Here is a 25,042-nt window from a genome sequence, read left to right on the forward strand (position 1 = left end):
GGCCAAATAACACATATATATTTATGGATATGACTATGTGTATGCATATGTATATATGATAAATCAATTGAATTGATGAGAAATCAAATGTATTGATGAAGGTGCATTACTAACTTCTTATTAGTATCACCAACAAGCAAAAGGACGTTGGTGTAACATAAAGATTACTGACATTATGTTTTTCTAACTATTAGTGTTGCTTCATTTAATTGGATAAAAAGGCTTATTTTTTCCAGATTATCTTTGTAGTTGTTTGCTTCACTTTACTGTGTTCATCCTTTGTTGGAAAGTAATAGAGAAGACATTTCTAAGATACATCATTTTATTTTGGCCTGTGAAGACTGGCACTGTACGGGTTTGATATAAACTGAAAATTCTAGAAAATTGAGAGTTTAATCTTAATAAACATCAGGACGTTAACTTGAACTGCTTTTTAATGGAAATCTTTCTGAAATGTAGAATGTTTTTTAAAATTAAAGGTGTTTAACCAACTTCCAAACAAATCTGTTGTTTGAAAACTTGGGCCATCAAAGAAATAAAATCTTAAGTATAGAGTTAGAGGTGACCATATGACCAGATTGACTTCTTGTGCTTAGTACATCAAACACAAATTCTGGTATTAGGATATGTAGTGGTGTTGACTGATATGAAAGACCAAAAGTCTTTGTCTATGATTACAGCTGAGATACCAACTTTTGGCCTGAGACACCAGCTTTTGGTCTTCCTATTGAAGGGGATACTATATGTGTGGAATGGTGGAGCCCACTCCATTCTGTGGATATGTCATGGGTGCCATGTGCCATCTTCTTGGACTGCTACTTTAATGGTTCCACAAATTCAGGAAATAAAATGAAATGTCCATCCTGTAGTGCATTCCTAGGCAGCTACCAGAGAAATGAGTGCTATTCCTTCCTGTGCACCATTATGAAGCAACTCCTCTCCTTTTAGTTTTGTCACTTTTTAACCCCTCGAGTCAATCAAGCCTACTCACAGGTTTCAAAATCTGTGATTGGTGTTGTTGACGAGTAATTCCCTAGTGGTATCACTCAGGCTGGTTAGGGTATCATTTATCCTTTGAGACTCAGTTCAGATCTGCCATCTGCCTAGTTCTTCTTCCCTCACTCTTTCACTTACTTGCTCTCACAGTTCTTGAGTCCATCTATTTTGTGCACAGAAGTACTTGCTGCTTTGTATTGAGTGTTTGCAAAGGCTAGGTGCTCTTTAATACACAAGTGAAATGAACAGATTAAGGTTCTTGATCTTTCCTTCTTCCCCTATCTGCTATTCTTTTATTTTTCTACTGCTTTTTAGATATATGTACCAGCAGTCGTCAGTTCATTGTAATTTCTTTGTTCATAATCTAGTTGGAAACAACTGTTGTGACCCTGTTCTGATTCCAAAGGCCCTGGGTGGAACAGTCTGTTTACTCCGCACTTTTAGAAACCACTCACTCACTCTGCCATCTCCCCATCATCTTCCTGCTGCCAGCACCTGTATTTCTCATCTTGGTTCAGTGCAACCTGGCTCAGGGAGGGGAATGGCAGAGTTCCTGCCTTGTTTTATAAGGTTATGGGCAGGAAGAGTGAGAAATTGAAATTCAGAGCAGTCAGATTTAGACCACTGCTGTATAAATGTTAATTGTTATTATTATTAATTATGCAAGTGGGCCTTCATTGTCATGGATAAATGAGTTAATTGTACTTTTTTTTTTTTTTACTACTGGTAACTATAGCATTTTAGGAAAATAGTATTTAAAGTTGGAGAACTTTTGAAAATCAGGTAGCTCAAACCTTTACTGAAATCTTTAGACTTTGCTATGTGCTAAGTTCTCATAGCTAGTTGGTGGCTATGTTAGATGCTTCTGTGCGCCTCTCCAGATTTACTTGCCACCCTTCTCTGCTCTCCTCTCCGTGACTTGTATGGGAGATTTCAGAGGTTCCTTTGCTTTCTGGTTTCCCATTGGATTTGTTTGAGCGAGAGCAAAAGAAGGAAGATGGAAATGCAGGGTCCCTGAGATCTGGCTCTGTCCCTTGATCAAAGGTCACAGCTCCTGTCAGGTGACCCTCTCCATATAGTTTCTGGTTCTTACCATCACTCCTTCCCTGCTCCCTTTGGGCCTAGGGATGGTATAAAGCTCCCTGTTTCAGCCTCTAGTACTGCCCCCTCCCTTGTGGCTTTCCTGTACTCTCACCACACTTCTATAACTAATCCCTTATAAAACACTCCTCAAATTGCTCAATTTGAGGATGCCATCTGTTTCTTGCCAGGACCCTGACTGATAAAGTCCTGGGACACAGATCTCCTGGGCTACCAGCCTCATGCTCTGTTTGTGAAGATTAGCCTCCATCAGTCTTGGGTCCCTGAGTGACCGATGTGAACAGAGGTCTCTGGTGCCAACCCCCAGAGGACATGTTGTATGAGTAATGGATAAAACTATTCTTGGACTCAACTGCTGAGATTTTAGGAATTTTGATACTGAAGTAGAAAGGAGCCCATGACACAGGGCCTAGTTTCTTTTCTGTAAGTTGGGGGAAGTTTTAGTGCTACCCACAGGCGTTTATGAGGTCTATAGATGAGATTGTAAAATGTTTGGCATAGTTGTTGTTATTTTTTTTTTCTCTTTTTTTTAATTTTTTTATTCTTTTTTTATTTTGGTTTTTCAATTACAGTTGTCCCCTTTTCCCCTAATTTCTCTCCCCCACCCAACCCACCCCCTCTCCCGCAATCATATCCCTCCCCGTTGTCCATGTCCATGAGTCTTTTATATAGGTTCTTTGACTAATCCCTTCCCTTACTTATCCCCCTTCTCTCCCTCTCCCCTCCCCCCTATTTACTGCTATTCTGCTCTTTGTTCTCTTTAGTTCCTTTGTTTGTGTTGTTCTTTAGTTTCCTGTATTAGGTGATATCATATGGTATTTTGCTTTCTTTGCCTGGCTTATTTCACTAAGCATAATTCTCTCTAGTTCCATCCATGTTGTTGCAAATGGCAGGAGTTCCTTCTTTCTTTCTGCTGCATAGTATTCCATTGTGTAAATGTACCACAGTTTTTTGATCCACTCATCTACAGATGGGCACTTAGGTTGTTTCCAGCACTTAGCTATTGTAAACAGTGCTGCAATGAACATAGGAGTGCATAAGTTCTTTTGAACTGGTGTTTCAAGATTCTTCGGGTATAATCCTAGTAGTGGAGTCGCTGGTTCAAAAGGCAGTTCCATTTTTAATCTTTTGAGGTAATTCCATACTGTTCTCCATAGTGGCTGCACCAGTCTGCATTCCCACCAACAGTGCAGTAGGGTTCCCGTCTCTCCACATCCTCGCCAGCACTTGTTGCTTGTTGATTTGTTGATGATGGCCATTCTGACTAGTGTAAAATGGTATCTCATTGTGGTTTTTATTTGCATCTCCCTCATGGCTAATGATGTTGAGCATTTTTTCATGTGTCTATGGACCTTCTATATGTCCTCTTCAGAGAAGTGTTTGTTCAGGTCCCTTGCCCATTTTTTAATTGGGTTGTTTGTTTTCTTGATGTTTAGTCGTATCAGCTCTTTATATATTTTGGAAATCAGTCCACTGTCTGTGATGTCATTGGCAAATATGTTTTCCCATATGGTTGGTTTCCTTTTCATCTTGCTGATGTTTTCTTTTGCTGAGCAGAAACTCTTCAGTTTGATGTAATCCCATTTATTTATTTTTTCCTTTATTTCTCTTGCTTTAGGAGATGTTTCCGTGAAGAGATTGTTACGTGAGATATCTGATATTTTCTTGCCTATGTTTTCCTCTAGGACTTTTATGGTGTCACGGCTTACATTTAAGTCTTTGATCCATCTTGAGTTTATTCTTGTGTGTGGTGTAAGTTGGTGGTCTAGTTTCATTTTTTTGCAGGTCCCTATCCAGTTCTCCCAGCACCATTTGTTAAAGAGGCTCTTCTCACTCCATTTTATGTTCCTTCCTCCTTTATCAAAGATTAGTTGACCATAGAGGCCTGGGTTTATTTCTGGACTCTCTATTCTGTTCCACTGATCTATATGTCTGTTCTTATGCCAGTACCATACTGTTTTGATTACAGTGGCTTTGTAGTATTGTTTGATATCTGGTGTTGTAATTCCTCCTGCTGTGTTCTTCTGTCTCAAGATTGCTTTTGCTATTCGGGGTCTTTTTTGGTTCCATATGAATTTATGGAGTATTTGTTCTAGGTCTGTGAAATATGTCATTGGTATTTTAATAGGGATTGCATTGAATCCGTAAATTGCTTTGGGTAGTATGGCCATTTTGATGATGTTGATTCTTCCCATCCAAGAACATGGTATTTGCTTCCATTTATTTGTTTCTTCCTTAATTTCTTTCTTCAATGTTATGTAATTTTCAGAATACAGGTCTTTTATCTCTTTGGTTAAGTTTACTCCTAGGTACTTTATTTTTCTTGTTGCTATAGTAAATGGTATTTTCTTTTTTGTCTCTGTCTCTGCTATTTTATTGTTGGTGTACAGAAATGCCTTAGATTTCTGTATATTTATTTTGTACCCAGCGATTTTGCCAAATTCACTTATTATATCGAGTAGTCTTTTAGTGGAGTTTATAGGATTTTCGAGGTATACTATCATGTCATCTGCATATAATGAAAGTTTTACTTCCTCTTTCCCAATTTGGATCCCTTTTATTTCTTTGTCTTGTCTGATTGCTGTGGCTAGGACTTCCAACACTATGTTGAAAAGGAGTGGAGAGAGTGGACAACCTCGTCTAGTTCCTGATTTCAGGGGGAATGCTTTCAGTTTTTGTCCATTGAGTATGATGTTGGCCTCAGGCTTCTCATATATAGCCTTAATTATGTTAAGATATGCTCCCTTTATTCCCATTTTGTTGAGTGTTTTCATCATAAATGGGTGTTGTACTTTATCAAATGCTTTTTCTGCATCTATTGAAATGATCATGTGATTTTTGTCTTTCATTCTGTTTAGGTGATGTATTATATTTATTGATTTGCGAATATTAAACCATCCTTGCATCCCTGGAATGAAGCCCACTTGATCATGATGTATGATCTTTTTGATGTATTGCTGGATCCTGTTTGCCAATATTTTATTGAGGATTTTAGCATCGATGTTCATCAGTGATATTGGCCTGTAGTTTTCTTTCTTTGTTGTGTCTTGACCTGGTTTGGGGATTAGGATAATACTGGCTTCATAGAAAGAGTTTGGGATTTTCCCCTCTTCTTGGATTTTTGGAACAGTTTGAGAAGGATAGGAGTTAGTTCTTCCCTGAATGTTTTGTAGAATTCGCCTGTGAAGCCATCCTGTCCAGGGCTTTTGTGTGCCGGGAGATTTTGGATTACTGTTTCAATTTCCTTCTTTGTTATTGGTCTGTTGAGACTTTCCACTTCTTCTTGATTCAGTTTTGGAAGGTTGTATGTTTCTAGAAATTTGTCCATTTCTTCTAGATTGTCAAATTTCTTGTCATACAGTTGTCTGAAGTAATTTCTAACTATCATTTGTATTTCTGAGGTATCAGTCGTGATTTCTCCTCTTTCATTTCTGATTTTGTTTATTTGTGTCTTCTCTCTTTTTTTCTTGATTAGACTGGCTAGAGGCTTGTCGATTTTGTTGATTTTTTCGAAGAACCAGCTCCTAGTTTCGTTGATCTTTTGGATTGTTTGTTTAGTCTCTATGTCATTTAGTTCTGCTCTGATCTTGATGATTTCATTCCTTCTTCTTGCCCTAGGTTTTGTTTGTTGTTGCTGTTCTAGTTCTTGTAGCATTGTGGTTAGGTTTTTTATTTGAGATTCTTCTAGCCTTTTCAGATATGCCTGTATTGCTATAAACTTCCCTCTCAGGACTGCTTTTGCTGTGTCCCACAGGTTTTGGGTTGTTGTGTGCTCATTATCATTAGTTTCTAGAAATTTCTTGATTTCTTCTTTGATGTCATTGTTAACCCATTCATTATTTAATAGCATGTTATTCAATCTCCATGAGTTTGGGTGTCTTTGATTTTTTTTTCTGAGGTTGATTTCTAGTTTCAAGGCATTGTGATCTGAAAAGATGCTTGATATGATTTCATTTTTCTTGAATTTGTTGAGGCTTGTTTTGTGACCTATCATGTGGTCTATCTTTGAAAATGTCCCATGTACACTTGAAAAGAATGTATATTTTGCTTCTTTGGGGTGAAAAGTTCTATATATGTCAGTTAGATCCATGTGGTTTAGTGTGTTGTTCAATGCCTGTATATCCTTGGTGTTTCTTTGCTTTGATGATCTGTCTATTGTTGATAATGGAGTGTTGAAGTCCCCTACTATGAGTGTGTTGTTGTTGATATCCTTTTTGTGGTCTTCTAGTATTTGCTTTATGTATTTGGGTGTTCCTATGTTGGGTGCATATATGTTTATCAAAGTCATATCTTCTTGATGGATTGTTCCTTTAAGTATTATGAAATGTCCTTCTTTGTCTCTTTTTATTGTCCTTGCTTTGAAATCCATTTTGTCTGATATGAGAACTGCTACCCCGGCTTTTTTTTCCGGTCCGTTTGCTTGGAATATTTTTTTATATCCCTTTACTTTCAGTCTGTGTAAATCTTTTGTTTTCAGGTGTGTTTCTTGTAGACAGCAAATATGTGGATCCTGTTTTCTTATCCATTCCGTTACCCTATGTCTTTTAATTGGAGCATTTAATCCATTTACATTTAAGGTTATTATTGACGTGTATTTATTCATTTCCCTTTGTACCTCTGTTCCTCTCCTCTCTTGTTTTTTCCTTCTTTTTTCTTAGAACACTCCCTTTAGCATCTCTTGCAATGCTGGTTTGGTGGAGATGTATTCTTTCAGTCTTCCTTTGTCTGAGAAACTCCTTATTTCACCTTCTATTTTGAATGAGAGCCTTGCTGGGTAGAGTATTCTTGGTTGTAGGCCTTTGTTTTTCATTGCTTGAAATATTTTTGACCATTCCCTTCTGGCTTGTAATGTTTCTGTTGAGAAATCAGTTGATAGCCTTATCGGAGCTCCCTTGTATGTTATTTGCTGCTTTTCTCTTGCTGCTTTTAGGATTCTCTCTTTGTCTTGGAATGTTGCCATTTTAACTATGATGTGCCTTGGAGTGGGTTTTGGGGGGTTCCTCTTAATTGGAACTCTCATTGCTTCTTGGACTTGCATAGCTTTTTCTCTCATCAGGTTCGGAAAATTTTCTGTCACTATTTCTCCTATCAGATTTTCAATTACATGTTCCTTTTCTTCTTCTTCTCGTATTCCGATGATCCTTAAATTATTTTTCCTAATGCTATCCTGTAATTCCCTTACATCTTGTTCATATTTTTTCAATCATTTTTCATTTTGCTGTATTGTCTGGGAGTTTTTCTCTACATTATCTTCTAACTCACTAATCCGATCCTCTGCTTCATTTAGTCTGCTTTTGACTGATTCTACTGTGTTTTTCAGTTCAGAGATTGTATTCTTAAGTTCTTCCTGGTTCTTGTTAACAATTTCTATGTCTTTTTTTATGCTGGTGTAGTTCTCTGCAAGTTCCCTGTAATTTTCTTGGAGCTGTTGGTAACGTCCTTGGAGGTTGTCATAGTTGATTTTAAGGATGTCGAGTATATTGAGCTTCTTTACCACCATTGTTTTGAATTCCATGTCTGACATTTGGGCTATGTCTATTTCATCTATCTCTCTTTCTGAGGATTCCTCTTTCCTTTTCATTGAGGGGTTATTTTTGCGTCTTACCATGTTGGATTCTTTTTGTTTTTATTTATTTATTTATTTGGGGGGGTAGTCTGCTTTGACTTCCCTCCTTTGTGGTGTAATATTCTTTATCGAAGGTCTGGGAGTTTCAGTGGTGCAGTCTCTTTGATATCCTGAGCCTGATGTTCTTGAGTTACCCTTTATGTCGTTTGTTTATGCTGTTTGGTTATATTTCAGATGTTCTTTCATAGGATCTTCCTTCTGGCTAGTTGGTTGAGAATCACTCTATCCGCTTTGTCTTGAGTTCTTTTGTGGATATGCTGTTAAAGACATAAACACACAGCCCAGGCCGGAGACCCACACCCTCAAAAAGTATCCCCCATTCTATCCTGCTATCGTTAGCCAACTAGCCTGTATTAATATTAATGTAAAGAGATTTGAGCTTTTATACTATAAGAAGAATAGATAAGAGTTGTTTTTGGGGAGGAAAAATATAATTTTTGATAGAGGGAGTGATAGATTAGTAATATTTGAGACTGTGCAAGCCAGTTAGTAATATTTACATTGTATGTTAATAAAAATAGAAGAAAAGGATAGAAAAATACATAATATAGTAAGAAAGTGGGATTGTATTGTATTTGGGTTTATATAGTAATTATATTATATTATTTAGAGTGATAGGGGGGCTAAGCTAGACACACAAACGAATAAACAACGATTAAAGAGAAAGGATGAGAAGGAGAGGTTATATGCAACACGTTAGAGATAAAGTTTGTTATTTTTGGAAGAGGTGAAGGAAAAACACCCCCCCAAAAAAATCCCCAAGAAAATAGAAGAAAAGAAGAAAGAGAGAAAGAGAAGAAAATAAAAAATTTACCACAAACCCCCCCAAAAAACCCCAAAAGGTAAGAAAGAAAGGAACAAAGAAAGATAGAAAAGAAAGAATAAAGAAGAAAGAAAGAAAGAAAAAAGAGAGAGAAAAAAAATATTAAAAAAAAAAATATATATATATACCCCCCAAAACCCCCCCAAAAAAACCCCAGGAAAAGAATAAAGAAAGAAGGAAAGAAAAGAAATGATTAAGAAGAAAGAAAGAACAAGGGAGAAAAAATTTGGGAGAAAAAATTTGGAAAAAAAAAAGCGATGTTTTTACTCCGTTTTAGCCTTGGTGTGTTGCCTTCTTTTTCTGGGTCCGCAGCTGGTCTAGTGTGGCAGGTCAGAGGTTCTTGTTTTTTGCAGGACTGGTGTGCGCCCCCGGTTGCCGCTATGGTGCGCGCCCGCGGTTGCCGGCACGGCGCGCTCCCTTGCTGCCCGCTGGAGCCAGTTGAGGTGCCCTTGCGCTCGAGCCCTTGCGTGCGAGCCCCTGCACGCTCAGGCGGCCCAAGAGTTTGCCCCGCGGTTGGAGCCCACTGCTGCCGGGCCGCGGTGGTTCCCCGTTCGCGCCGAGGTGTCCCTGCGCGAGACCCTGCCCGCGCGGGCGGCCCGAGCGCTTTCCCCGGGATTGGCTCCTGCTGTTGCTGGGCTGCGTCAGTTCCGCGTTCGCGCAGAGGAGTCCCTGAGCGCGTCCCTGCACTCGCGGGCGGCCCGAGAGCTTTCCCCCGGGATTGGCGCCCCCTGACCCCGGGCTGAGGTGATTTCGCGCTCGAGCGCCGCCCCGTGCCCTCAGTCCTGCTGAGCCGAGCACCGGGAGTTGGTCTCTGGCCTCTTAGGGCAGGGCCGGGGACACTTGTGCTCAGTGGAAGCGAGCGTCCGTGGGTCGCCGCCTCCCGCTGTTCCCGTGCTGCAGCCGCCCGCCTTCCCTCACCCGTCTGGGCGGGCACAAACAGAGCCTGCGCTAGTGGTCTGCTTTCCGGCCTGGGGCCCTGCGCCCACGGGAGCTGTCTAGGGGTGTCTGTGCACGGTTCTCTGCCTGTTCAGTGGGCCCTCCCTGTGCCCGTAGGGGCACTGATCTTATGTCCGTTGGGGAGTGTCCGAGGGACGCCTGGACTCACGGCCCCACGCACCTGGGCCAGTGAGTGAGAGCACTTCCCTATGTGCGCCCCGCGACCCAAGGGTAGGGTTGGGGAGTGGATGAGCGCGCCTCTGCGCCTGGCCTCCTCCAGAACGGCCTACCACCCCCAAACTTTCCTCCCCTCTCCACCGTCCACTAGAGAAAAATATAAAGGAGAATTATGTTCTCACTTGCCCGGCAGCACGCTGTCTCCTGTCCTTCAGCGCCAATGCCACTTGGTCGAGTCCCGTCTCTGCCAGCGGGCAGAGATCTGCTTTCCACCTGCCTCCTCTCCGGGCAGCCTGTGGTCGCCAAAAATCCTTTGTGTGCTTCCCGCCACAGCTCGGGCAGCCGCCCCAGTCAGGAATCCCGTTTCGTCCCCTTTTTCTCCGCTATCCTCACTAAACAGGTTGTTCCCAGATGGATTTTCTCTAATCCAGCAGTGCCTTGGCTCAGCTCCCACCAATGTCCAGCTGCTCACTGAGATGTTCTGTCTGCAATTAGCCCAAACTGCAGATGGGCCTCCGGAGCCTAAAACTGCAACCTCTCCTCACTCCTCCGCCATCTTACCTTCTAGTTGTTGTTATTATTATCATTGTTAATTTTTCTTCAACATTGGGTCAAAAATAATACAATTGTTAGGCCATATACACTTGACCCTTGAACAAAGGTTTGAACTGTGTGGGTCCACTTATATGTTTTTTTTTTTTTTCAATAAATACTTGTCCTCTTTTCAATCCACAGCTGGGAGTCTGCAGATGTGGAGGGCCAAATGTATGCATTGATCTACCCTACTTCACATAGGCGGCTTGAGCATCTGTGGATTTTGGTATCCTCAGGGGGTTTTGGAACCAATGCCCTGTGGACAAAGGGGGACAACTAAGTTTATGGGGAAACAAAAATTATGTGGATTTTCAACTGTGCAAGGCAGTCAGCACCCCTCACCTTCATGTTGTTTAAGGGTCAATTGTAATGATAAACTAGTAAAGGTTTTGTTAGTTGGGGTTCTTCAGAGAAACAGAATAAATAGGAGTGTGTGTGTGTGTGTGTGTAGAGATAGAGACAGAGAGGGAGGGAGAGAGAAGGAGAGAGAATAAGGAATTAACTCATGCGGTTATGCAACCTGAAAAGTCCCAAGATCGGCAGTCTGAAATCCTAAGAATGAGGAAAGCCAATGCTGTAGTTTCAGTCCAAGTCCAAAGGTAGGAGGAGACTGACATCCCAGCTCAAAGACTCTGCCTTTGTTCTAGTCAAGTCTTTAACAGACTGGATGAGTCCCACCCACATTGGAGAGAGCCATCTGCTTTATTTCATCTACTGATTCAAATGTCAGTCTCATCCAGAACCTCAGAGACACATCTGGAATAATGTTTAATCAAGTATTTAGGCACCTTATGGCCCAGTCAAGTTGATACATAAAATTAACCATTATAGGTTTTATGTAAGGAGCCACAGATATTGTTCATATAATAGAAAATCCAGAAAATGAGACCTTTTTAGCCTAATCCTTAAGTATTTTTCCTCTCGTGGAACCTGATAAACTGTATTTAAGGGTAGATGAAAGAGATTGACTCTGTGTTTTGTGTTATGAAGATGACATGTCCTTTAGTAACTAAAGCTGCTTCTGATGTCTGGTTAGCATCTGAATACTTAGAGTAGTGATTTTATATCCAAGATTTATAATTATCTGGAGCAGCCTCATGATATAGTGGGCATTTTTCAAATTCCATTTTTTCTTTGCTTACTATGAATAAATGAAATGAACATTTTGAAAAGGAAGGCATGATGGGGGTAGTGTAGTTTTGGACTCTCCCTTAATCTCTAACAAGAATAGAGAAAACAGGACAGCAAAAGAAACAACAGAGACACAAGTAGCTGGCAGAGTATCCTCATGGGTCCCCAGCTATCAACTGGTGGGGTAAAGCCACAGCAGCAGTGAGACTTAGTGTTACAAATAGTGGCTGAGTTGAGGAAGCAGAGGGGAGAAGAGCATTTTGATGGCCAGGGGACCCAGAAATTTCCCACAAGTATTCACACTCAAAATGAGGGGTCCCCACTTGGAATAAACAACTTCATAGGCTTGTTGGATAACAAGTTAAAACTGGGAGGGGCTTTACAGGCTTCAATTGGTGAGTGAGGGCAAGGAGACTGGAGGAGGGGTGAGACTTCTAGAATGACCTGGGCCCTTAGGACTCTCAGAAAATACCCAGGGAGGGTCTATCTGGAAGTCACTCCCTGTACATGAACTGCTAGGACCCTGGACCTTGATTGATAAAGCATTAAAGAAGAAAGAAAGCTCAGATACTATGGAGGAGGAGACCAGAGGAAATAGATTTCACAGTGCTGGGGAGGTGGCTACACCCAGAGGCCACATTTTTAATACTTGCCGGAAAACCAGAAGAGGGAGCCCCAGAGCCACGAAACTAGGAAGTCTATTCTAGGCTTTCTACCCCGACTTAATATGAGGAGCAGAAATGGATTGAGGTTGAACTTCATGCAAATATATTGTAAGAAAAACAAAGTTAATCCTTCTGAATAATAAAGTTACAGACAATGAAGTCATACCAGAAAAATAGGCTCCCAAGGCAGACAATATTTTATTAATATTCCAACAAAACCTAAAGGAAATTTTTAAAAATGATAGAAATTATGAAAGAACTGTATATATCAGCATTGGAAAATTGAGAAACGAGAGGACTAAACAATAGGGCTTATGAAAATGGAGCTGACAGAAGGGAATGGAAGGGGGACCCATGAAGTAAGAGTTGTAAAAAAGTATTTAAAAATAAAATTTAAAATGTGTAAAACCAAATGATAGTGTCAGGAAATATACATTGGGTGGTCAAACTACAAGGAAATGCAAGGAAGCAATTACTATAAAATCATATTAATGCTTACTTTTGAGTGAAGGAAGAGGTTTGAGATTGGATGGAACATATCGGGGGAGTTCTGTGGAGGCTAGCCAAGTTAGATTTCTTGAACTGGATGATGACTACAAGAATGGTTGGTTTATAACTAAGCTAAACATTTGCTTGGTTTATTTTTCTAATTGTATCAGTTTGTAATGCTTTTGGCTGCAACTAACAGAAAATCCTGGCAATACCAGCTTAAACAAATAGCTGTTTATCCTGGCTAGCAGTCCTGAGGTGGTGCCACACAACTCCTGCTACAATCAGGCATCCAGATGCTCAGTGTGAGGTGTTACTGGTGTCTCATGGGACAGGGATGTTGCTAAATATCCTACCATGCACAGTCTAGTTCTCCACAACAAAGAATTTTCTGGCCCCAAATTTGGAACCAAAGTTGAAGAACTCCAAAACTGTTTCAGGGGGGTCCATACGGTCAAAACTGATTTAATAATAATAGTAATACATTATTTGTCATTTTTACTTTCATTCTTTAACAAGTATACAGTGGAGTGGGGTTTTCCAGTGCCTGCATAATGTGTGATATGGACTATTTGTTTTTAAAAATTTGAAAAAATATAAAACAATGGCTCTCTTCTCACTATTATTTTTTATTAACAATATCATATAATGGGTTTATTAGTAATTTTAAATAAATGAAAATTTAAATTTTTTCTGTTTTACTCAATTCAGTAACTATTGATATAGTCCATAAAACTAAAGTTCTTTGGGGGCCTCAATACTTTTTTAGAGTGTAAAAGGAGTCCTGATGCCAAAAGTTTGAGAACCACTGTTCTGGAGACTAGCTGATTTTTAAATGCCTAAAAAAATATGGAGACTATGAGAAGTGTAATTATGTGTAGTCTGTCATAAACCAAGACTTACTTCACAAACTGTTATTAAAGCCGCCTTTGTGGCCTGCCCTTCTGCTGGGTTCTAGGAGCACAGTGGTCAATAGACTAGGGTTTCTGCCCAATAGTAAAGCTGAATCACATTAATTGTGATTATTTTTTAAAGTTCCATAATAGTCCTGACCAGTGTGGCTCAGTGGGTTGGGCGTCCTCCCACACACACACACACCAAGAGGTCACAGGTTCGATTCCTGGTGGGTTCAGTCCCCGGTCAGGGTGCATACGAGAGACAACCAGTCGGTTATTTTCTCACACATCAATGCTTCTCTCCCTCTCTTTCTCCTTCCCTTCCCCTCTCTTTAAAAATAAATAAATAAAATAAATCTTTTTAATAGTTTTTACGAAACTGTGATGGGATTACAGTGGAAAGGCAGTGCAGTGTTATTAGAATCAGGTATCATCTCATAACTCATTCTGATTAAGAAGATTGCCATTTTCATTTCCGCCATAGACAGACAATCCACCTTTGACTCCCTGTTTCCCAAACCACCCAGTCCTGCTGAAAATAAGAATTGCTTCTATAAATTTGTCATTCACAGCTTAAGGCCAGAAACTGAAACTAATTTATGTGCTTTTGGCTCACCTTTTAGTGACTGTACTGGCGATATTTAATGAGCTACATGCAGATGTGGACCTTTATGCACTTCTGTTTGGAGAAAGCGTCCTAAATGATGCTGTAGCCATTGTGCTGTCCTCGTAAGTAACAATACTTCTGCCCAGGGAAGAGAGACTCTGACTTTGTAAATGCTCTAGGCTAAATTCAGAGGTCTGTCTTACAGATGTTAAATATTAAATTAGATGTTTTTCTAAAAGAGGTTTTTCAACTTTATTGATAATAATATGTTGCTTTGTCCAGTCAGCAGCAATCAAAATGCTGTACCAGCGTAACAATGGTGACTGCAGATTGAGTTAAATGAACGCACCATGCAAAGTGCCTGGTGGACTATAGATACCTATGTTTGTTGATAGTTTTTGGTACCATGGTGTAAAACTAGCACAGTCTTTTAAACTTTCTCTTCTTTTTAAATTCCAGGTCTATTGTTGCCTACCAGCCAGCAGGGCTGAATACTCATGCATTTGATGCTGCTGCATTTTTTAAGTCAGTTGGCATTTTTCTAGGTATATTTAGTGGCTCTTTTACCATGGGTGCTGTGACTGGTGTTGTGACAGCTCTGATATCCTTTTTGTAGTTTCTGGCCCTGTGTGGGTATGATTATATGACATTACACTTGCAAAAAGAAAGTTGTCACCTCTTCCTTTCAGAAATAAATCTTAACTATATTGTTCCACTGAGGTTTGGGGACTTCTGAAATGTCTCTTTGGTAAAACATGATAGCCTAGCTAAGAATCTGAGAAAATGTTTGGGTATAACTCTAGGTTTAGCTCTGTCCTCACCTTTCCATTTTTCTCTCCCTCCTCTGAACTGGTTGGAGATGGGAGCCAAGGGGGGAAGCATTAGTTTTAGGGAATGAAAAGAGCTGAGAAACCAGGAGGAGACTGGGAATGAAGGATCACCTCGCAGGAGGCCAGGAAGGAGCAGCATGGGAAGAGCTTTAGCCCCAAGTTTGTTGCTACTGTCAGCTGTTCCAGGCCAAATAGGGCTAACGTGGCCATAACTAGCTGGGAGCCAATGGTGGGAATTACCGCGAGGTGGTCCTCCTTAAGTGGGCTGCACAATATTTAGTTTAAAACCAACTAACCAGCCAACCAACCAACCAACCAACAAACATAAAAGTAAAGTGTGGAATGAGCAGGCAACCCCTCCACAGGTGTGCTGAGTCCTTCATCATATCTTCTTTCAGTGGCATTTAGATCACTGCTGTCCAATCAATACAAATGTAATGGAAGCCACAAATGTGAGCCACATTTCAGCCTCTAATCAATATACAAGTTAACAAAACTTACACAAATTATTAATGAGATTTTTTATACATTCAATTTTCATATGCGATCTTTGAAATATGTTGCAGATTGTGTTCTTACAGCACATCTTGATTCGGACAAGGCACATTTTAAGTGTTCAGCAGCCACACGTGGCTAGCGGCTGCCATATTGGACAGCATAGATTTATATTTCTTTCTTCACAAAGTTCCTTTTTATGCACCAGAGATTTATATTGCTCAGCAAAACCACCCATGAGCTGGTTCCATGCTGGCCTACCATGGAATGGCAGTGTTAGGAGAAAAATCTCCAATTCCAAAAGGTTATACTGGCATCTTGTGGTTGCCCCTGGAGTTGCGCATTTCTTTCTGTCTCATGCCTTCATTAGATACCTGCTGTGGACTCCAGCCGCAGTGGCCTACAGAGGTCAAGGTCTCACAGCCTCATCTTCCCAGGCCAGCTCTAGGTACTGCCAGCACTGTTAGAACTAACCTGATAGTCACACCCCAGACCAAGACTATGCCTTTGAGAACCATGGATGTTGCAAGGAGCACAGAAAGCCCATTTCCAGTCTCTTTAGAAAGCCTACTTAAAAAATAAAAATAAAATAAAAAAAACACCTTTATTGGGATAAAATTCACATTGTATGATTCACCCTTTTGAAGTGTACAATTTGATGATTTTTGGTATTTGACATTATTCATTTTTAAAAATTGTAGTAAAATGTATATATAACATAAAATTTGCCCTTATAACTAGTTTAAGTGTACATTTCAGTAGCATTAAGTACAACCACAATGTTGTATAACACTCCCTACTGTTTCCAGAACTTTTTCATCATTCCAAACAGATCTGTGTACTCATTAAACAATATCCCCCCTTTCCCAGCCCTTGACAATCTCTATTCTACTGGAAAGCTTAGTTTTTATTACTTTAAAAAGCAAGCAGCACCTTTGAGACCCCAAAAGAAGAGCTGAGAGGAAAGGATGGCCCTTAGGGAGGGGATCCTGGGCTAATAGAATGTGGTTCTTTAGTGACTCTGGTACTTGTTCTTGGAGATGAGTTCCTTGACAGGGATTGACGTGACCAAGTTTACCAAGCTGCACTGTTTCCCACTGCTGGAGACGGCACTCTTCTTCCTGATGTCCTGGAGCACGTTCCTCTTGGCAGAAGCCTGTGGGTTTACAGGTGGGTTTTTTCTACTCTTGGGCCACCCTTCCCCTCAAGGTGTTGGGGGCTTGTGGGAGCTTGAGGGGAGTGAAGAATTCTTAAGTAGCAGCTGCATGGAGTTGATTAACTGCTCACTGAGTGTTCATGTGGTGTATTGCTAAGCAAGGCTGGTGTTCTACCTTATGAATAATTTAGTTTCCCAAAACTACATAAATTTAAAGGATAAAGTTTATTGCTTCAGACTCAGTTATGCCTTTGCGTATTCATTCTAACTATGTTTAGCTGCAAGCGTTACTGAAAATATTAATATCTCATTTGTATCCTTCCTTAGATTGCTGTGTTAGTTTACAAACAGCACCAGTAATAAGCAAAATATGTATATTTTTAAAGGTAATTTTGTGTCTACTCAGATAAGTGGGAACACAGGTACTCCTTGTTTTTTCTCTGGTCTCTTTATCATTCTTTTTCAACATCATGTTTTTATGGTGCCAGTTTCATATATTATTAGTGTGGGTGATCATGTGGTTTTAGTTCCTCACATCCTCTCATTACAAAAACAAACAAACGAACAAATCACTGAATTTTTCCATTAGAAAACTTAAACACAATTACCATACATAATCCAAGTAGTGAGAAAGTTCTTTTATTACTTTTCAAATATTGTAATGTATCTTTATATGCAGAATTATAAAACGCCCCACTTCCTTAAAACTTGACCATTATCTGTAAATATATAGGCAAAGTCCCAGGTTAGTCAATTGTCTTACACAACAAATTGGATACCATTAATCAGAAATCTAGGTCATCAGGGCTTGGATAAATGGACTAGTACTCTGGATCCATTTTGTCTGAATCCCTAGACCATGCAAAATATAAAGCATTGGTTTGAAATTAAACTCATTTGTTTTAAGAACAGAAGGGAATATGACAAAAGTGTATAACAGGCCCTCACAGTCTCTTTGAATGCTAAATGCAAAACACAGATGGTAATTCAGTAGGAGTTTAGAAGATGGGAGAGGATACCCTTAAAACTGGAGGAAGGGAGGAGGTCCAGGACCTTGGGTTTGAAGGAAAGCGACGTTAGGAGAAAGAAAGGTTAATATGAATGGTGGGGGCAGAGAGAGCTTTCAGTAATAGGAAACTCAAAAATATTCAGAAACTTGGATATGCTGGGCTTGCCTATCTTTACTTTTCATTTCACCAGGGATTTTTCCTGCTGCTTTTTATTCCATTGATTTAAAAAAACAAAAAACAAAAAAAACCTCTCATGCCAGGTGTTGTAGCTGTCCTTTTCTGTGGAATCACACAAGCTCATTACACCTACAACAATCTGTCGGTGGAATCAAGAAGTCGAACGAAGCAGGTGAGCAAAAGCCCTGAGTCCTCCCGAGTTACCCATCATTGACTGCAAGGGAAGGGGATCCACCGGGTTTCATGCTTCCTTTTTCTTATCTGTGCAGCTCTTTGAGGTGTTACACTTCCTGGCAGAGAACTTCATCTTCTCCTACATGGGCCTGGCGCTGTTTACCTTCCAGAAGCATGTTTTCAGCCCCGTTTTCATCATTGGAGCTTTTGTATCCTTTTTTGGTTCCACTATTTTCTACACAGAGAAGTGACCATTGCCGAGGAAGCTATAGTAATAATAATTTCTGTTTCAGGTGTGTGACTGAGCTGGCATGAGTTCACGGTGTTTTTATGATGAGAAAAAGAAGGCTTAAATGGTTTCATGAAGCTAAATGTATTTGATTTAAAGGACTGCCATTGATTCTGAGGTTGTCCTTTCTGAATTTTCTCTGTAAGATGGCCTTTCTGTTATGCTAGTGCGGGCAGATGACAGTTTGTTTTGTAAAGAGCCCTTCTTAGCAGATCTAAGAGTAGGCAACCATGTCAGTCCCCAGATCTATTCTTATTTCATCGTTGCATGAATTCCAATCTGGAAGGTTTCCCATTTGGAAAACCTGAAGGTTCTGTTACTCCTGCTCTTGACTGAACACTGGTATGGGTAGCTCTCCCTGACCTCCCAGGGAAACTTGCAGACAATAAGCATGCTTTCACCCAAGCTTAACATATTGTGGTGGAAAAGCGCCCCCCCCCCCCCCAAAAAAAAAGCAGGAAAGATAGAAAAGATCAAATGGAAAAACACTTGGTTCCTTGGTTTAGTCCCACTGGGAGCACAGTTTTTGGAAGAGACACGGTTTCAAGGGTTGGTTTCTCTCAAGTGAGGAGGGATGTCGATGCCTAGCAGTGGATTGACAGCTGAGGGTTTTGCTCACTTGGCCTCAGATTCCATTGTTTTCATTCAAGTGAACTTTTCTGGATTGTCCAGCAATCCAGTTCAGCCTGTATTTCAAAATCCTGAGCAGGAGTTCTATATTGCTGGGCATTGACTTTTGCCCTTTCCTGAGGCCTCATAGTTATCCTTAGGTCTTGGGATGCTGGCAAAAAAAGGAGCATTTTTCTCTTCTGGGTTTTTTTTTTTTTTTTTCTTGTGTAGGAATAAGTGATAATCATCAAGCAGCTAGATAGTGACAATGGTCTAATGCCATGTCAGAATCCTTCCACTTCGAGTATTATCTGCTTTAACTGGGGCTCATTTCTTGGACTGACATAATAACAACTGAAAGTCTGCAGAATCAGTGTTTTAATTCTTGATTAGGAAAGACCTTGCATGTCATTTTGATTTGTATTCCTAGCACAGCATCCTGTGAGAGATAGTGAGAGCGCAGTTCTTGTTTACAAATGAGTACCCTGGAGGAGGGCCAGCCAGATCCTCTGAGAATTCTGAAGGCTGCTTACCACGGAGGACCTCTGAATGGCTTCTGGGGTAGAATGGACTTTATACACACTACCTGTTTCCTTTTGTTAAAAAAAAAAATAAAAAAGAAAGATAAAAGAAGAAAATTTTAGTCAGTGCTTTCCCCTGGAAAAGGGAGAAGATAGTTTTGCCCTTGCTTGTGTCTGAAACAGCTGCAGCTCCGGCAGCTGTTGCTTTGCGGGAACGGAAGCTCCCTGTTCCTTTGGCTCCCACGGGGCTTTCCGTGTGTGAGCAGGGCATGTGTGGCTCTCTGTTGGGCTCTGTTCTAAATTCAGCAAGTGACGAATGACCGGTTTCCCTGAATTCTTTGGTTTCCATAGTAGAGTTCCTCTTCCACACTCTTCATTTTCCGTTTCTTATATCTCTGAAAGACATTTTAGCCACTTAGGTAGAGAATTCTGTCCAGGTTGATTCTTGTGAGGAACATGAATGTGTCTTAGTATTATGAATACTTTAAGTTTCCCTACTTCTTATTTGTAGAGTCTTGATGTACGTTCAAGCCCCTGGTGTTTACTTTCAACAGAAGCTTATGGGCTTCTTACCCAGCAAACTTGCTCTTTATAGTTTGACTTACGGGTTAGTAATATTTTCTTCTTGTGGTTTTTTTCTTCCAAAAGATCCCAACACACTGTTTACTTATCTCAGCTCCCCACCCCTGCTATGGTACCTTACTTTATTTCTGGACTCATTTTAAGATAGACTGGATCAGTCATACTAGTTTAATTAAATAAGGAAGTTACAATGGTGCACAAAATGGGCTAGAAGTGACCTCTGTGGGCCAGCAGGTTGGGAAAGTTGGTCAACTGCTGTTGAGATTTGTTTAGAGGGGAACTATAGACAGCCTGGCTTTTTTGGTGCAATTCTCCTGATCATCTGAGATGCCATGGCATTCCTAAAAGTCTCTGTTCAACCAGAGATTGTGTGACAATGACATTCTGGATACCTGTTGGGCCCTTAACCTTCACCTGGTACTCAGGCTGCCATCTTCCTGGGCAGGGCTGCACATATCTACCCGCTCACCTTCTTCCTCAACTTGGGCAGAAGGCATAAGATTGGCTGGAATTTTCAACACATGATGATGTTTTCAGGTAAAACAGTATAAATGTAAAGAAAATGAGTGTTTTTCATCAGGCAGTGTTAGTATGATTAAAGTATCAATAAGGTTCATAAAAACAGAAAATTTTGAGTTTCTGGTTCTTTTGCACCCCCTGCAGTGCTGAGTAGACAGATATACATTGTAAACTGACTTAATAAGGATTTTGCAAACTCTAGTACCAAATGTGAACATTCTCCCCTAAAATATTTGCATCTTTATTTCATCTCTACCACCCAAGGGGCCTGGAGGTATATATTGAAAGTGCTTAATTGTTCTCTAGTAGATTGTTCATAACCCTTAATCTTCAAAGGGGCTCCAGATCTAAAATTAGAAGTAAAATAGGTCTTTAATGAGAAAGAACATGGGCCATGCCACTCAACATACCCCCTCCCAGCTGCAGTATCCTCTCCTGTAAAATAATGAATGTGAGCTAATTAGTTGAGGTCCCTTCTAGCTCAAGGAGTCTATGGAGGAGAAGAAATAAAAGACACTCCTAAGAAAGATGACCCCCAAGTTGGAAAACAACAGCTGTGATAGTTCTGCTGATTTACAATTGATTTACACTGTCTCCCAGGTGCCCCCTCTCCACTATAAAGCTAGGAAGTGTGGAAAAACCACTGAGGGAATAAAGGAAAATAAGGCAATATATGGAGATAAAGAAAGGAGAGAACAATCTGCATGAGTAGATAGTGCAGTAAAGGGCGGTAAGTGTCACATTTGATAAATGAGACCCAAGTTAGAGTACCTCTGCAGAGAAGAGGGAGGAAATGGTGGCACAAAAGGCTACTGTGACCCTTAAAGTTACTTCTGTCCTGTGTGTGGGAGTGGGGAGGGGCTGTACAAGAGGCAAAGTGAGTAGCTGCTCTTTACTGCCATGCAGTAATTCTTGGGGGCCTCAGAGAGTCATACTGAAACCACATCAACTGGCACTGTTCAGCAAAGTAGTCTCTGTCTAGTACTCACTTCCATCTGCCCTTAAACATACAGCCTGCCATAATGACCGCCTTTCACTCTGACAAACATTTATTGAGTATTCCCTTTTTACAAGCCATGGTTCTAGGTTGTAGAGGATACAGAAGCCAACCTCACTCAAGGAGCTCAAATTATTGGGAAAGGTGGGAAAATATATGAACAGCTATAGTGGGTATAACTTTCATTCTCATACATACAATCTTGCTCCCGGTGAATAGGAATTTAAACTAGATATCTATTAAAGATTATGGATTCCGTTTTTACTATAGAACAAATTATGAACATGGTATGGGGAAGGAACAAAAAGGCTTAGAAAGATAAACATTAAAATGTCGGTACTTAATCTTAACACCCATTAATGTAAATCATCGGGGTTAGAGAACTATAGTGCCTGGGACAGATCTGTGTGTTGCCTGTGTTTATGTACCCCAAGGGCTCAGAGTGGCTTTTACAGATGAATATTTATAATGCATTTGATAATCAGAAACACTAACTTTGAAACCCAGATTAACTCCCCCCACAAAGAATTCCTTTCTTTTCAACAGTAGAGTTGTATTTCAACAAATTGTACTCATTATTATTGTATTCTTGCCTTTTGTTAATCAAGTTTCATGGAAAATTTGTTCTCTCTTTTTTATGTAAGTACCTACATGGTAGCCTTGATTTTACTTCATGGTCCACGAGTATGCATTTGATATATTCAAACCTAGCCTGTTTCTTAAGTTTACAATGACTACGTAGTGCATGGGTTGTGCTTGGATCACAGACTTGGAGAACTTAAATTATTTATTATTTATATTTCTTTTTATATTAATAGTAGGAGAATTATTTCAGCAACAAAAGAGTTACTGGTATTAGTGGAAAATGTGCTATACAAAGTAGTACAATGTTTTTATCATTGCGTTTGGACATTTTGCAAGAGAAAACTTCAAATAGGAGAAAATTAAAGTTCTTCTTTCTGAATAAAATAACTCATCTGCAGAAGCATAAGTGGATATAGTTTATGAGCCCCCAGAGGTAGCAGTGGATTTAAGGACACATTGCGATTTGTCATAACCAGGAGATCTTCCTCTTTGGTCCCTGCAGGTCTCAGGGGAGCAATGGCATTTGCACTCGCCATCCGAGACACAGCGTCCTATGCTCGCCAGATGATGTTCACGACCACCCTCCTCATTGTTTTCTTCACTGTCTGGATCGTTGGTGGAGGCACAACACCCATGTTGTCGTGGCTTAATATAAGGTTGGTTTGAAACTGAGGCTAGTTTGTGTCTATACCACTATGTCCATTCAGGGTGTGTTATAGCTTAGTGCATGGAAGGTTTTTACTGTTTGTGTGTGTGTGTGTGTGTGTGTGTGTGTGTGAGAGCATAGATTAAAACTAAAAAACAATAAAAATTTAGAGTGTTGAATTTTACAGGAGAAAAAAATGTCATTATTAAAATGTTTGTTGCTATAAAATCACAAGGAATTAGAAACACCTGCACCTTGCTAGAGCAGTGACATTAGGGCAAGAATCCCAAAAGTCTTAAAGCTGCAGGAGAGAGAATAGACATAGCTGTTGGCAGTGTCTGGTATTTCACAATCAAGTTTTGTTTTTCATAATTACAGTTTTGTTTTAGGAGGAAACTGCTGTGTCTCTTCTTGCTTAAATGCACAAAGAGGTGACATTTCCTGCATAACCCTCATTTGTTGCAGCCTCATGGACGTCCTCTGCCTGTGGTTTTGCAGCTGTGTCAGAACTAAGGGGCACTGACCTGATTTTCATTTTTTAAAGAGCATTTAAATTCCAAGCTGGGCTTGTGAGCTCCAACACCCTATGGCAAAACAGACTTTGGAACAGGGGTCAAGAGACCAGCAGCCCAACTCTGGCTCTGGTTTAATGGGAGTACTATGCATCTTGGAGGTGCTCTCATCACCTGCATCAGTTTTGGGGCTGCAGAGGGTGAAAGTGTTCAGAACAAGACACTTAGTAGTGCAGAGGGGTGATGAATTCTCTGAAAAGCCACAAGGTGGCAATGTGTTGTTGTTGTTTTTTTCCCATTCTCTGTTGGCTTTTAGTTTATTTCCTTTTCTAGAATGTAGAATATGTGGAACTAACAACTGCAAAGCATACCTAGTTTAGAGAAGAGAAGAATGTACAAGGACCTCACAGTCATTCTTGGAGTCAGGGAGAAAACTGGAATTTGAGAGAATAGTCTCAAAACTTATACTGATGGCAGGCAGGGATTCCTGGGTTTGGCCACTGCCATTTCTACCATTTCTGGGCTGGCATGTTTCAATCTCAGAGCGGATGTGGCTGCCCCATCTATGTGGAGTTTATCAGTGACAGTCATATAATAGCTAACACTTATGCTGTAGGTGTTTAAGATGCCACATGTATATTAGGCTAATTCTCATAACATTCCTATAAGGCAGCTATCACTACTATCTTCATTTTAGAGTTGGGAAAACTGAAGCACAGAGCAATAACTTGCCCAAGGTCACAAAGCTTTAAGTGGACAAGGTGGGATATGAACCCAGGCAGTCTTGCCACAGAGTCCACACTCATAATTACTACTGTGCTGTACTGCCTAGGAGAAGGCTTGCTGTGTTAGGGTCTTTTCTTATGTTGTAAAATTTGGGATGACTAAAATTTCAATTTCTTGGCATGAATCTTAAGAGTTATATTGAGGAGAACATTCATCTGTGGTAATATAAACCTGAAGAAGAAAATTTACATCTTTTTGGCTTGAAACTTGAGACATAAGATGGCACCATTTTTGTTTTGTGTAGCAGAATAAGAACTGTACACAGTTGAGAATCTTTGCATTCAGTGACCTCTGAGATTACTTCCTGCTTCTATTTGGTCACCCAGTATGTACCCTGGATACTCAGAGAGTGATTGAATCATGTTTGAGTTTAATGCTATTTTATAAGTTCTTTATTGACCTCCTCAGCATAGGAAGGATCAAATAATTTTCCACTGAGAATACAGAGTTGACTTGTGACATTTTGCACTTCTCATAACCCTTTTCAAGAAGTGGGCCGTTAAAACATTCCTATCTAGAGCTGAGAGCATGGGCAGCTTTCCCTGAGGCACACAAGCTGTTTATGTATGAATATAATAATTGGATTTCTGGGAAAATATTAATGTGATATATAGACAACATTTAGGACATAGCAGCTAGCACATAGCGAGGGGTCAGAAATGTCTATGTGCATAATTATGTGTATGAGAGATTCAGTTTCTCTACATCCTTCCCAGCATTTGGTGTTACCACAATTCCTTCAATTCATAGATATGTGGGATACCTCAGTTGTGGTCTGAATTTGCATTTCTCTCATGGCCAATAATGTCACACTTCTCTTTGTGTGCTTATTTGCCACTGATACGTCTTTTATGCTAAAATATCTGTTTCAGTCTTTTATCCATTTTCTAATTGGATTGTTTTTTATTCAGGGGTTTTGAGAATTATTTATTCTAAGTAACAGTCTTTTGTCAGATGTGTGGTTTGCAGATATTTTCTTCTAGTCTATAGTTTGTCTTTTCATCCCTTTAAAAGTATCTGGGATAGAGCAGAAGTTAATTTTGATGAAGTGCAATTTATCACTTTTTTTCTTTCATGGGTTGTGCTTTTTTTCTTTTTTCATTTTTAAATATA

General features: G+C 40.1%; 1 protein-coding gene across 1 annotated transcript in view; it reads left to right on the top strand.

Annotated features, from left to right (window-relative positions):
* Positions 1-25,042, top strand: part of SLC9A7 (solute carrier family 9 member A7) — a 174,611-nt gene that overhangs the window by 92,076 nt on the left and 57,493 nt on the right. The window contains exons 6-12 of the mRNA XM_090264238.1: positions 14,058-14,163; positions 14,501-14,642; positions 16,431-16,536; positions 17,793-17,881; positions 17,979-18,092; positions 20,310-20,421; positions 22,488-22,641. Of these exons, the coding sequence (XP_090120364.1) occupies positions 14,058-14,163; positions 14,501-14,642; positions 16,431-16,536; positions 17,793-17,881; positions 17,979-18,092; positions 20,310-20,421; positions 22,488-22,641 (823 nt within the window). The remainder of the gene's footprint in view (positions 1-14,057; positions 14,164-14,500; positions 14,643-16,430; positions 16,537-17,792; positions 17,882-17,978; positions 18,093-20,309; positions 20,422-22,487; positions 22,642-25,042) is intronic.

Source organism: Furipterus horrens, unplaced genomic scaffold, assembly GCF_987537825.1.
Source record: "Furipterus horrens unplaced genomic scaffold, mFurHor1.1.pri manual_scaffold_17, whole genome shotgun sequence".
In the NCBI taxonomy this organism is placed as follows: Eukaryota; Metazoa; Chordata; class Mammalia; order Chiroptera; family Furipteridae; genus Furipterus; species Furipterus horrens.